At 42.8% G+C, this 14450-nt stretch overlaps 1 protein-coding gene across 8 annotated transcripts in view; it reads left to right on the top strand.

The window, feature by feature from the left end:
* Positions 1-14450, top strand: part of LOC137376310 (KH domain-containing RNA-binding protein QKI) — a 646128-nt gene that overhangs the window by 442347 nt on the left and 189331 nt on the right. For all 8 annotated transcript variants that reach the window (XM_068044601.1, XM_068044596.1, XM_068044603.1 and 5 more), the window contains one exon: positions 1959-2102. In XM_068044601.1, coding sequence (XP_067900702.1) covers positions 1959-2102 — 144 coding nt within the window. The remainder of the gene's footprint in view (positions 1-1958; positions 2103-14450) is intronic.

The following is a 14450-nucleotide window of genomic DNA, read 5'->3' as shown; positions in this document are numbered from 1 at the left end:
TAGTTAGGCCTGGAATCAGTGTTCTGATTCATTGTGTCACCCAGTCCGTTGTAAATTTATAATGAGCAAGAATGGAGATCTCAACGGAACCAAGCCTTTCAAAAATGTTGGCAGGATTGTTCCAAAGTTCAGATTGCCAATTCCCATCTTTAAAAAAAAAGCACTGTTCTATTAATGGTGCAGTCATTTTATCGTACAGTAGCCATAATACAGTATATTGAGTAAAATGGATTTTGTTATTAGCATCGTGACTTGGATAACAGGCTCTTTTTTTATGAACTCCTTACTGCTTAAAGAGCCCTTAAAGGTGTGCACACTCAAGGAATGGCAATAACCTTTGGGCATTAAGTTTATTTTTTACTGCTTTAGGGTTACCCAGGCAGACACATTTATTTCTGATGCTTGCGCTCAGAGCGAAATATTCAAAACCATAAAATTTTGAACCCCCTGCAGTTTCCAATGCATACTTTGCTAATATCTGACAATTAAATCAATGATTAAGAGGGAAGGAGTGTATTACAGCTGTTAATCCTTTTATTCAATATTTCTATTTTACTTTTTTTTACAAAAGATGGGTATGCACATTATATCATAGCAAACCAAACTGCAGTTAAGAATGATTTCTCCTAATTGTATTTATTTCCATAAATTATCACTGTAGTTTGACAAAGTACTAATTAATATAATTTACGGTCCCAGAGGTTGCAACATAACTAAGAAATCAATATTTTCTATAAATCAAAAAGTCATGGTTGTAATTTCAGAATTAATTAAATACATAAGGGTGGAAAATATTCATCTTCCTTGACTGTCAACTTCATTAATCAGTCCAAGTAGCGTAAATGGATTTGGCTTGAAGGAATGTCCCCAGTTGTATTGCAGTCCACTGCACTCACTGGTATCATCTGTCACCCACATCCTGCAGAGCCCTGCAGAAGCACAGCATCTCTTGAGGTAGCGTGGCGGCATTTTGTTCAGAGGTTTGGTTGATCTTCAAACTCTGCTGACTCAGAATATGGAATTTTGGTCAGAATTCAGCATGACCATTTTGGACAGTGCTTTCTGATTGCAGAGCGCTGTTTTGTAATGAGGACAGTGGGGCAAGGGAAAATCCGATCCCACAACATGAAAGATTGCCCCTTGTGGCTTTGCAGTATGGTTCAGGCCGTGCTAATGTCGTGTCTTCAATCTGGTAAAGCAAGTTGTCAATTCAGCTATGATGTGGGGATATAATCAGAAAATATTGGTTTAGAAAATGAAAGCAGCTGAAAGCCTAAATTATATCAATAACAATTTCAACACATTTAAGTTCCTGAATATTGATTTTTATTTAGACAGCAGGACATAATTTGGAGGTGCTCGTATTAATGTGTTTGTTTGCATTTTATAACAAATTAACTGAGGTGCAAAAGTTCCAAATGATTATTTGACACTCTTACACAATTTCATCAAAAGTAAAACCTGATGATTTAAAATAAATGGCTTGCCATACTTATGGCATTTATATCATAAGTCTTGCTTAATCTTGATGTACGAGTATGGAACAATGTTGAACAATTAATAGTACTTTTTTGTGGAAAGTGCTACATCGTGAATTCCTGAAAGTGATAATTAATGCAGGAAGCACATGAAAACACATGCATCTCTTAAATTTGGTGCAGCCTTTTAATTCTCCAATGTCTTGTGCCATTGAGGTGCAGGTTCATCTTACCCTCACCCAAGACTTTGTGGGAGTTGGACGATGCCTAGCAGAGGATGTGTTGTCTTAGGCTACTCTTGTGGGATCCCTTGTAGGTGATCAGTTACAGAATATCACAGTTAGAGGCATAAAAGAAGGTTCCATCTCTGTTGATCTAATTGAAATTATCAATTGGGCATGAAGACCTAATACAAGCAAAAGAGGACTTTTGTTTTGTTTTTGTTTTTAAACAATTTGTTTTGCCCTATTGGTTTTACAGGAGGAGCAAAACAGAGGCAAACCCAACTGGGAACACCTAAATGAAGACTTGCACGTATTAATTACTGTGGAAGATGCACAGAACAGAGCAGAAATCAAGCTAAAAAGGGCAGTAGAGGAAGTTAAAAAATTGCTTGTACCAGCGGTAAGTACCTTCAGCAATTGATTCCAGTTTCTCCTATGTAACAACTGAAAGTTCTGTGGAATTAGAATCAATTAACTCAAAATTACAAACAAAAATTCCATAAAAGGACAATAGTTTTTTTTCTCTCATGTAAGTTTTTTCCCCCTCTCATCTGCGGAATGTGCTGTCTGCTAGTCAGGGTGCCTTTCCAACATTTTTCCAAAATAAGCATTGTTCATGCGAGAAAACTGACAACGGATGCTGGCAAATTGTTTGCTTGTAGGCATCACAGGTGAGTGTATCCTCCCCCTGACATTCATGCATCCAGCAGAGGTTGCTGGTAGATGCAAAAACTGTTGCTCTTTGCTGTAGTAAAGAGTAACATGTCACAGAGATCAGCTCTCATATAAAACATCACCAACACGTGTCACTACTTTTGATGGTATTGCAAGCTTGTGTCCACAATCCCCAAAACGACAGTTCTTGCTATTAGTTGCATTGATGTAATCCTCACAAAGAGGGAAAGATGATGACATCAAGAGTTGATGGTGTTGCGTCTTTTTACATGCATAAAATGGGTGCCTAAGGGTCCAGTAAGTCAGGAGGCATGCGGGTCTCGTTCTATGTCCAAAGTGTGCTGCCTGCCATATTACATCATACTGCTCAATAAGCATCCAGGAACATGAATGAAACTGGTTTGATTCATTGCATAGGCAAATCAGGAGCCTACTGCCTGTTTCAGTCAAATTGGTCTACGAATGACTGCTGTGGTCCGTTTCTTTAGGTGTTTGGTGGTCAAACCAGCAGTCCTTCCAGGGACTGCTGAAGGCTGCCACCTGAAAGACAAGTCAAAAATTTTTGATTTAATTTACTGTGAAGGTGCAGGAGTGTCCTTTCCCACTCAGTGTTAAAACTGGGGGCTTTTGCCAGCCACCACTTGCCCCCAATCCTGACTGGCCAGTTCAGATCCTACACCAATCAGGCTGCCCCACTCATGACCAGCGAACTGCCTCCAGGGCCAGGACTGACAGCGCAGCTCACCAGCCCTACCTTATTGTTACTGACAAACCAATGTGTGCCCTGGTCCTGCTGCCAGCCTCAGGTACAGCAACGGGATAACATACCAATTCAGGTTCAATTCAATTTCTAAGCTAATGAGTCAGCAACAGGCTCTTAATGGACACTACTTCTCAATGACTTAGGTTGAGGTTTTGGAGCTGTCATCTGGCCTCAGCTGCTGTAAAACATGGAGGGAAATAAAAAAAAAATTGACTGAGCAGAGAAAAGTACACAATGCAACGATTATTAAGACGATTGGTAAGCGCCTTTATTTTAGAAGGTCCCTTGGTGCAGGCCCATTTATCACTTCTATTAAGATCATATTTGCTACCTCAGAAATTACATAGCTTTATTACTGTTCTGCATTTCTTTGCAAATTGGTGAACTGTAAATTTAACTTAACATAGGACTATAAGCTTAGAACATGGGAAAAAATCTGTTTGCAACAGTATTCCACTTGCAGAAGTATTTTTGTATTTAGTGGATTTGATAGTCTGTGAAGAAAACCAACATTATATAGTTTTGTCACTGGAACCAGTTTGTAGCCTCCAATAGTTCAAATTGGGGGTTTAAGATTTTAACTCCAGCTTAATTAACGGATTTGCACTTTCTCCTTGTGACTGGATGGTTAACTTTGTCTCTCATTTAGTTGTAGGAATTGGGTTGTAAATTGGTTCAGTTAGTTCCACTTGGGCCTATTGATTTTCAGGGCCCTCCACTCGGCTTTCTAACTGCAACACAGCTAGGCTTCCATTCCTTGAGTTAAAAGTTTGCAGTTTGTTTACATTTCATAAATCGAATAATGATGTAATTATTAAATTAATGCATCTCACTTTCAATTTAATTACTGACCTAATGGATGTAGAGTTATGACGTGGAGCTGTGAGAGATAACCTATCATGCTGGCTAATTTGCATGTGAGATCACTTATTCGATGCAAATCAAAAAAAATTGTTACCATACAGGACAAAGTAACCCACTTGATCGGCAGCCCACCATCTTAAACATCCACTTACTGGACTTATTGTCCACTCACTGGACAGTGTTACTGTCTCTAGGATGCACTGCAACAACTCACCAAGGCTGCTTCAGCAGTACCTGACCAACCTACGACCTCCCCAGCAACTAGAAGGACAAGGGAAGTAAGTGCATGGGAACATCATCACCTCCAAGTTCCCTTCCAAGTCGCACAACATCCCGACTTGGACATATATCACTGTTCCTTTGTTGTCACTCGATCAAAGTCCTAGAACAGCACTGTGGGAGCACCTTCATCATAAGGACTGCAGCAGTTTAAGGTGGTTGTTCACAATCACCTTGGGGGCAATTAGGGATTAGCAATAAATTCTGGCCTTGCCAGTGAAGTCCATATCCCAAGAATGGATTTAGAAAAGCCTGCAACTCTTCATTGTGTATCCATTATAATGTTTGCTTCTGACCTTCTTACTCGTCTGTTACCGAGATGGTGTTCCTCAATGTAAAAACAAAACTTCAAGTCTGAATGAACGGTAATGATAGATGTTGTACCTGTTTCATCTTGCCCCATTGTAGGTAGAAGTCCAGGTTTAGATGGTTACACCAGGTTCAGTTAGAATCATGGAATGAATCATAGAATGGTTACAGCTCAGAGGAGGCTATTCAGCCCGACGTGTCCGTGCAGGCTCTCTGCAGGAACAACTCAGCTAGGCCTACTCCCCCCCTGCACTTACCCTGTAGCACTGCAATTTTTTTTCTTCAGGTGCTTATCCAATTCCATTTCAAAAGCCATAATGAAATCTGCCTCCAGCAGACTCTCAGGTAGTGGATTCCAGATCCGAACCATAAACACGTTTTTCCTCATGTTGCTATTGCTTCTTTTGCCAGTCATCATGAATTTGTCCTCTGGTTCTCGACTCGTCCACCAACAAGAACATTTTCTCCCTATCTACTCTGTCTGGACCCCTCATGATTTTGATCATATCTATCAAATCTCCTTTCAACCTTCTCCAGGGAAAGCAACCACAGGTTCTCCAATCTCTCCACGTAACTGAAGTCCATCATCCCTGGAACCATTCTCCTAAATCTTTTCTACACCCTCTGCAAAGCCTTCACATCCTTCCTAAATGTGGTGCCCAACTTTGCAGGCAAGCCCATTATGTGGCACTAATAAAAAAGCACCTTTTGGAAGTCCATTTTTACCATATCAACTACATTACCTTCATCAGCCCTTTCCATTAACTCATCAAAAAACTTAAGTTAGTTAAAAAAGATTTGCTTCAACAAATCTGTGCTGCCTTTCCTTAATTAATCCACATTTATTCAAATTACTGTTTAAATTTGTCCCAGGTTATCATTTCTAAAAAATTTCCCACCACCGAGGTGACACTGGCTGGCCTGTAGTTGCTGGGTTTATCCTTACATCTGTATTAAACAAGGGTGTAACATTTGCAATTCTCCAGTCCTCTGGCACTACCCCGGTATCTAAGGTGGATTGGAAGATTATGGCCAATACCTCTGCAATTTCCAACCTTACTTCCCTCAGCATTCCTGGATGCATCTCATCCAGTCCTGGTGACTTATCAACTTTAAGTACAGCCAGTCTCTAATACCTCCTCTTTATCAATTATTAGTTCATCCAGTATCTCAACTGCATCCTCTTTCACTATGACTTCAGCAGCATCTTCTTCCCTAGTAAAGACAGATGCAAAATACTCATTTTAGTAGAGTCAATGGCATAGTGGTAATGCCACTGGACTAGTGATTGAGGAGCAGGCTAATGCTCTGGGTTCAAATCCCACCATGGCAGCTGGTGGAATTTAAATTCCATCAATAAATCTGGAATTAAAAAAGCTAGTCTCAGTAACAGTGACCATGAAACGATTGGCATAAAAACCCATCTGGTTCACTAAGGAAATCTGCTATCCTTACCTGGTCTGGCCTGCAGGTGACTCTAGACCCACAATGTGGTCGACTGTTAAATGCCCTCTGAATCAGCCCAGCAAGCCACTCAGTTGTACCAAACTGCTAGAGAAAATTCATCAACCTAAGCACCGTAAACAATAAGGGCACACCCAGCCCTGTCGACCCTTACTAACATCTGGGGGGCTTGTGCCAAAGTTGGGAGAGCTGTCCCACAGACTAGTCTAGCAACAGCCTGACAGAGTCATACTCACCGAATCATACCTTACAGTCACTGTCCCAGACTCCTCCATCACTATCCCTGAGGTGGTGGCGCAGAAGTACACAGTCAGGAGGGAGGTGCCCTGGGAGTCCTCAACATTGACTCTGGACCCCATGAAGTCTCATGGCATCAGGTCAAACATGGGCAAGGAAACCTCCTCCTGATTACCACCTACCTCGTCCCCTCAGCTGATGAATCAATACTCCTCCATGTTGAACACCACTTGGAAGATGCACTGAGGGTGGCAAGGGCACAGAATGTACTCTGCGTGGGGGACTTCAATGTCCATTACCAAGAGTGGTTCAGTAGCACCTAATACTGATGAACTGGCTGAGTCCTAAAGGACGTAGGTGCTGAGGGAGCCAACAAGAGGGAGAAACCTACTTGCCTTCATTCTCACCAGTCTGCTTGTTGTAGATGCATCTGTCCATAACAGTACTGGTAGGAGCAACTACCGCACAGTCCTTGCGGAGACGGTGCCGTCTTCACATTGATGATACCCACCATTGTGTTGTGTGGCACTACCACCGTGCTAACTAGGATAGATTTCGAACAGATATAGCAGCAATGAAGCACTGTGGGCCATCAGCAGCAGCAGATTTGTATTCAACCACAGTCTGTAACTTCACAACCTGGCATATGCCCCCATTCTACCATCATCATCAACCCTGGTTCAATGAAGAGTGCAGGAGGGCATGACAGGAACAACACCAGGCATACCTAAAAATGAGGTGCCAACCTGGTAAAGCTATAACACAGGACTGCATGCATGCTAAACAGTGGAAGCAGCATGCGATAGACAGAGCTAAGTAATTCCACAACCAATGGATCAGATCTAAGCACTGTAGTCCTGCCACATCCAGTCATGAATGGTGGTGGACAGTTAAATAACTAACAGGAGGAGAAGAATCCACAAATATCCCCATTCTCAAATGATTGGGGAGCATGGCACATCAGTGCAAAAGACAAGGCTGAAGCATTTACATCCATTTTCAGCCAGAAGTGGTGGGTGGATGATGCATTTCGGCCTCCTCCACAGATGCCAGTCTTCAGCCAATTCGATTCACTCCACTTGATATCAAGAAACGGCTGAAGGCACTGGATACAACAAAGGCTATGGGCCCTGACAACATTCCGGCAATAGTACTGAAGACTTGTGCTTCAGAGCTGGCCTTGCCCCTAGCCAACCTGTTCCAGTACAACACTGGCATCTGCCCGACTATGAAAATTGCCCAGTTATTTCCAGTACACAAAAAGCAGAACAAATCCAATCTAGCCAATTACCGCCCGATCAGTCTACTCTCGATTATCAGCAAAATGATAGACTATGTCTTCGACAGTGCTATCAAGCAGCACTTGCTCTGCAATAGCCTGCCCACTGACGTTCAGTTTGGGTTCCGCCAGGGTCACTTAGCTCCTGACCTCATTACAGCCTTGGTCCAAACATGGACAAAAGAGCTGAACTCGAGGTGAGGTGAGAATGACTGCCCTTGATGCCAAAGCAACATTTGACTGAGTATGGCATCAAGGAGCCCCTATCAAAACTGGAGTCAATGGGAATCAGGGAAAACTCTCTGCTGGTTCGAGTCATACCTAGCACAAAGGAAGATGGTTGTGGTTGTTGGAGGTCAATCATCTCAGTTCCAGAACATCATTGCAGGAGTTCCTCAGGGTAGTGTCCTAAGCCTAACCATCTTCAGCTGCTTCATCAATGACCTTCCCTCCATCTTAAGGTCAGAAGTGGGGATGTTCGCTGCTGATTGCGCAATGTTCAGCACCATTCGCGACTCCCCAGATACTGAAGCAGTCAATGTCCATATGCAGCAAGACCTGGACGACATTCAGGCTTGGGTTACATTCAAGCCACACAAGTGCCAGGCAATGACCAACTCCAACAAGAGAGAATCCAACCATCTTCCCTTGACATTCAATGGCATTGCCATTGCTGAATCCCCCACTATCAACATCCTGCGGATTACCATTGACTAAAAACTGAACTGGACCAGCCATTTAAATAATGTGGCGACCAAGAGCAGGTCAAAGGCTGAGAATTCTGGGGTGAGTAACTAATCCTCTGGACTCCCCAAATCCTGTCCACCATCTACAAGGCACAAGTCAGGAGTGTGATGGAATACTCTCCATTTGCTTGGATGGGTGCAGCTCCAACAACACTCAAGAAGCTCGTTGGCATCCAGGGCAAAGCAGCCTGCTTGATTGGCACCCCATCCACAACCACCTTCAACAGTCACTCACTCCACCACCGACGCACAGTGGCAGCAGTGTACACCATCTACAAGATCTGCAGCAACTCACGGAGCCTCCTTTGACAGCACCTTCCAAACCCACGACCCCTACCACCTAGAAGGGCAAGGGCAGCAGAGCATGGGACCACCACCACCTGCAAGTTTCCCTATAAGCCACACACCATCCTGACTTGGAACTATATCGTCGTTCCTTCACTGTCATTGGGTCAAAATCCCAGAACTCCCTTCCTAACAGTACTGTGGGTGTACATACACCAGATGGACTGTAGCGGTTCAAGAAGGCGGGTCACCACCACCTTCTCAAGGGCAATAAGGGATGGGAAATAAATGCCAGCGACGTTCACATTCCGTGAAAGAATTTTTAAAAACCTTAGCAGTGTCCTCTGCCTCCGTACATAGATCCTCTTTTTGGTCCCTAATCGCTGCACCCGTCACCACCACCACCAACCCCCCCCCCCCCTTTACTATGCTTTTACCATTCATATGCCTAAAGAAGACTTGGATTTCTGTTTATGTTTATCTACCCGCCTCTTCTCATGCTTTCTCCTTGCCTGTCTTATTTTCTTTTTCACTTCACCTCTGACATTTGTTTATTCAGCCTGGTTCACTTGTAATAACAACTTGACATCTGTCATACGTGCACTTTTTCCTGCTTCATCTTACTCTCCACCTCTTCTGTCATCCACGGAGCTCTGGCTTCAGTTGCTGTGCCTTTCGTCCTCGTGGGAATGTACCTTGACTGTACCCGAACCATCTCCTCTTTAAAGGCAGCCCTTGTTCTGTTACAGTTTTGCCTGCCAATCTTTGATTCCAATTTACCTGGGACAGATCCTTTTCTGTCCCACTGAAATTGGTTCTTCTCTAATTAAATATTTTTACTCCTTGTCCTTTTTCCATAGCTTACCTAAACCTCATGATACAATTATCACTGTTCCCTAAATGTTCCATATGACTTTCTTAACTGCCTTATCAGCTTGCCCTGCCACCTTCAAAGATCTGTGAATTCGTACCTCCAGATGCAAAATAGTACGATTTAGGATATACTGTCTCTCCATGTTTTTCCCAAAATGCATCACTTCACATCTATCCACATTAAATTACATCTGCCATGTGTCTGCCCATTTCACCAGCCTATCAATGTCCTCTTGAAGTCTGCAAATATCATACTCACTATTTACTACATTACCAAATTTTGTATCATCTGCAAACATTGAAATTGTATTCCAAAATCCAAATCTAGATCACCTAAATATGCTTAAAAGAGATTTTGGGCTCTCTTTTATGTTACGTGCTAATCTTTTCTCCTACTCTTTCTCCCTCTCTCTCTCTGCCTTTTTCAATCTCCCTTGCACACTCTGTATTTTGCCTGGTGTTTGTGTTCTGTACCTGATTTATTTTTATTCGTTAATAGGATGTGAGCATTTCTGGCAAAGCCAGCATTTGTTGCCCATCCCTAATTGCCCTTGAGAAGGTGGTGGTGAGCCGCCGCCTTCAACCGCTGCAATCCATGTGGTGGAGGTACACCCACAATGCTTTTGGGGAGGGAGTTCCAAGTTTCTGATCTCATGACAGTGAAGGAACAACAATATAGCTCCAAATCAGGTTGGTGTTCGACTTTGAATGGAACTGGGAGGTAGTGGGGTTCCCATGTGTCTACTACTTTTGTCCTTCTAGGTGGTAGAAGTCGTGGGCTTGGAAGGTGCTGTAGAAGAAGGCTTGGCAATTTGCTGCAGTGCATCGTGTAGATGGTATGTACTACTGCCACTGTGCGCTAGTGCTGGAGGGAGTGAATGTTTAAGGTGGTGGATGGGTTGCCAATCAAGCTTTATCCTGGGTGGTGTCTCATGTTGGAGCTGCACTCATCCAGGCAAGTGGAAAGTATTCCATCACATTCTTGACTTCTGCCTTGTAGATGGAGGACATGCTTTAGGGAGTCAGCGGGTGCGTTACTGTCTGCAGAATTCCCAGTCTCTGACTTGCTCTTATAATAATAGTTTTTATATGGCTGGTCCAGTTAAGTTTCTGGTCAATGGTAACCCACAGAGTGGTGTTAGTGGGGGAATTCAGCAGTGGTAATGCCATTGAACATCAAGGGGAGATGGTTAGATTCTCTTTTGTTGGAGATGGACATTGCTCGGCATTTGCGTGGCGCGAATGTAACTTGCCACTTATCAGCCCAAGTCTGAATGTGTCCAGGCCTTGCTGCATGCGGACACAGGCTGCTTCAGTATCTGAGGAACCGTGAATTGTACTGAAAACTGTGCAATCGTCAGTGAACATTCCCACTTCTGACCTTATGATGGAGGGAAGGTCATTGATGAAGCAGCTGAAGTTGATTGTGCCTAGGATACTACCCTGAGAATCACCAGCAGCGATGTCCTGGGACTGAAATGATTGGCCTCTAACAACCACAACCGTCTTCCTTCTGTGCCATGTATGACTCCAACCAGTGGAGAGTTTTACCCTGATTCCCATTGACTTCAATTTTGCTGGGGCTCCTTGATGTCAGCCTCAGTCAAATGGTACCTTGATGTCAAGGGCAGTCACTCTCACCTCACCTCTGGAATTCAGCTGTTCTGTCCATGTTTGGACCAATGCTGTAATGAAGTCTGGAGCCGAGCATCCCTGCGGAACCCAAACTGAGCATCAGTGAGCTTTTGTCATAAACCTTTTTTTTTCTGCTTGATTGTAACTTCTATTTACTTTGTCATCCAGGGAGTTATGGCTTTGGATGCACCATCTTTCCTCCTTATATTAATATGCTTGGTCTGTATCCAAACTATTTCCACATTGCAGGCCTGCCACAAATTAATCTCCTCAAACATGAGATTTTGCTTCATATCGAAAAGATAGCACTGTTTTTCATGTTAGTTTTTGTCTTACAGAGCTAACAAGCTTCAAGCATTTATTTAAGTGTGTTTGATTTGGCATTCTGAGAAAAATAGTCCTTTGGACTTACCTGCAGTTTTTGTCTAAGGTTACTTCACATTTTCATTTGAGTTAAGAAATTGTTTAGTTATTTTATCCACTGCTACATCATAAGTGAAATGTCATTTCCACTATGCAGATGTTTGCTGATCCCTAAATTATGATTATTGCACAGAACAATTTTGAACCAAACCTGTGATCATTAATTGGATAGCTGAGTGCATCTTATTCTGCTGCCATGTTATATGAGGAAGCCCAGGAGCTGGTTAAAGGTCATTTCACCTATTCCATGGCTGTGCAATGCTGATGCAGCAATCATGTTCCAGTTGGTAACATGTGCAATGCTGTCACATGAAGCAATCTTCTCATATTGACTGAACACTGCATTCAAGAATTTAAGTGCATGACATGGAAAAAACTTTAGCAGATTGGTCCTGATGGGTGTTTTGGATTCTATACCAGGGCTGCCTGGCTCCTAAGTATGTACAATTTTGATATTTTCCTACAGCAGGCACGGGTATGAAATGAAGAAGAAAGAAATATTACTTACCACCTCAGGTCTATCACACTCGGGCATCTTCCATCCTGAAATCTCCTTCCTTCTCTCTAGCCTCTGCCTTCGCACAAAGCAACTCTTCCTCATTGATTTTAATCTTAACTTAAACTAGCCATCTCCTGCATTCATTAACTTCATTGCTCTGCTCACCTCTCTATACTTCACCCTCCATGTTAGCACTTCCACCCGGAGTCATGACTACCCCTTTGGTCTTGTTATCACGTGATCTTGACACCCCTATGGTCTTTTTCGCTGACCAGCTCTCTCAGATCACTTAGTTATCTTATTTCCCCTATGTGTCTCTGTCCATCCAAGCCCCTCTACTATTTTCTGCCCTTGAAAAATAACCCTCTTTAGAGCCATTTCTGACTCCAGCCTGTTTGTTTGTGGCCTCTCACCCACAATGACATTGATATCTGCCTCAATTTGTTCCTTAACCATCTCGCTTCCACCACTGCTCTCCCTGTTATAATAGTTGCCTCTCCAGTTTCATCAGCAAACTTGAGTGCAATTGGCATTTACTGGCTTCCCTGCCAACCAGCCACTCACGCCGGGCACCGAAAGGGAAGGTATCCATTTTGCTACTGTCAGTATCTCTGAGCCTCTGATATTGAGTCCATAAACCTTCCCTGGCTGTTATCTCAAACTGAGTCAGAAAGTGCAGGATTTTGGATCTTGCTCAACCTGAAGCTCAGTACATCCATTCAGTTACCAAAACCACTTTCTTCTATCTCTAGCTTATCCAAAGCCCTGTGCCCTGATGCTATCCCACATTAAGTCCAGGTCACCCATCACTTCCATCCTCATTTGTTGTTTATTCCTTCATGGGATGTGGGTGTTGCTGGCAAGGCCAGCATTTATTGTTCATCCCTAATTGGTCTAGTTGGCCTAAACAGTTACCCTATCACTCGAGTTTAAAATTCTTGTCCTCTTGTTTAAATCAGTCCATGGCCTTGACCCTCCCTGAGGGAAATTTTAACCCCAAAAACAGGTAGGTTAATGTTGGGTGTAATATTAAAAATCTGAAACCTGACCCCAACCTGACCACTTAGGGTTTTAATGGAGGCAAGATGGGAGATGGGCAACCAACCTGCTCCAAAAAGGCGGGTTGTTTATTTAAATATTGAGGCTGCGAACCTCAGATTTAATCTCCTCCTCCTCCCAGCCTTACCAATCCCTCTCTGCTCCCCGGCTGCAGTTTGTTGTTGCAGGCCTACCCGCCCTCCAGTCAGCCTCTCACTCTGACTGACTGCAGCTGGGAAATGGAGACAAAAACCGTTAACCCATTTTTCTGGATTTTTCTACCATAAAACAGATCCCTATTCACTTCCCACCTCTGAGCTAATATCGAGGCACCTGTCGCTGTATGCTTCTCAAGCTCTATAAGCCACTGTCTTTGGCCTCTTGTGCATTTCTGCTGCCATTGGTGGATGTATCTTCAGCTACCTAGATCACACTCTCTGAAATTCCTCCCTCACCCCCTTCACCTCTCTTCCTTTAAAAAAATGTTGTTGAATCCTACCCCTGTGACTCAGCTTTTGGTTTCCCCTCCTTTGGCTTGGTGCCTCTGTAAAATACTTGGAACATTATTGCAAGTTGTTGGTCTTTTTTTTTTCTCTTTCCAGGATTGGTGGACCTGGTGCATGATTTACACTTTTCTGCTCCCATTCAAATCTCCTGCAATTATATTTATTTCTTCAATTTACTCTGTTTTCTTTCCTTTTTTGTTGGTCTTTCCACAGTCTTTCATCATCCTAACTATTCGCACATTCTTTTACTGTCTTTCCATTGCATGGTTGAGATAATCTTTCATATCATCTAACCATTTTTTATTAGGCAATTTGCAGATCATTCATCCATTAGCTTCCCCTCTCTCTGATTGATATTTCTGCTGAATTTTCCCTTAACCCTGCTTAAATGCTTGCTTATCTTTCTGATTTAGTCCAGTGAAAGTATACATTCGAACTGTTAACTTATCTTTTTTTGTACAGATGCTAACTGATCAGCTCTGTATTTCTAGCATTTTCTGTACGTGTTTCATATTTCCAGCATTTATATGTTTTCCCTTTTATTGATATCTGTATAAGGAACTGTCAATCAGTTAAGTTGAAGGACCCAATGGAGTATCTTGCACATAGAATGAATTTGAACAGATAGTCACACTTCATTCAGGCTTTGCATAATTATTAATTCTTCAGGCCTTGCGTAATCATTAATTCTTTCATCAACTGTAATGTGATTAACGCCCCCAGAAATATCTTCTGTATCTTCACTAATTAACAGATCAAACAGCTGACCCTGGCTAAGCACCGTTATTTTTGGGCCTCCATTTTGAAGTTAGGACCAGTTGTGGACTTCCATCTTAACTCTAGTTGCTTCACAATTGCATAATGCTGGGTTTA

This window comes from Heterodontus francisci, chromosome 13 (assembly GCF_036365525.1).
Source record: "Heterodontus francisci isolate sHetFra1 chromosome 13, sHetFra1.hap1, whole genome shotgun sequence".
Lineage (NCBI taxonomy): Eukaryota > Metazoa > Chordata > Chondrichthyes > Heterodontiformes > Heterodontidae > Heterodontus > Heterodontus francisci.
This window is presented reverse-complemented; position numbering and strand designations above follow the sequence as displayed.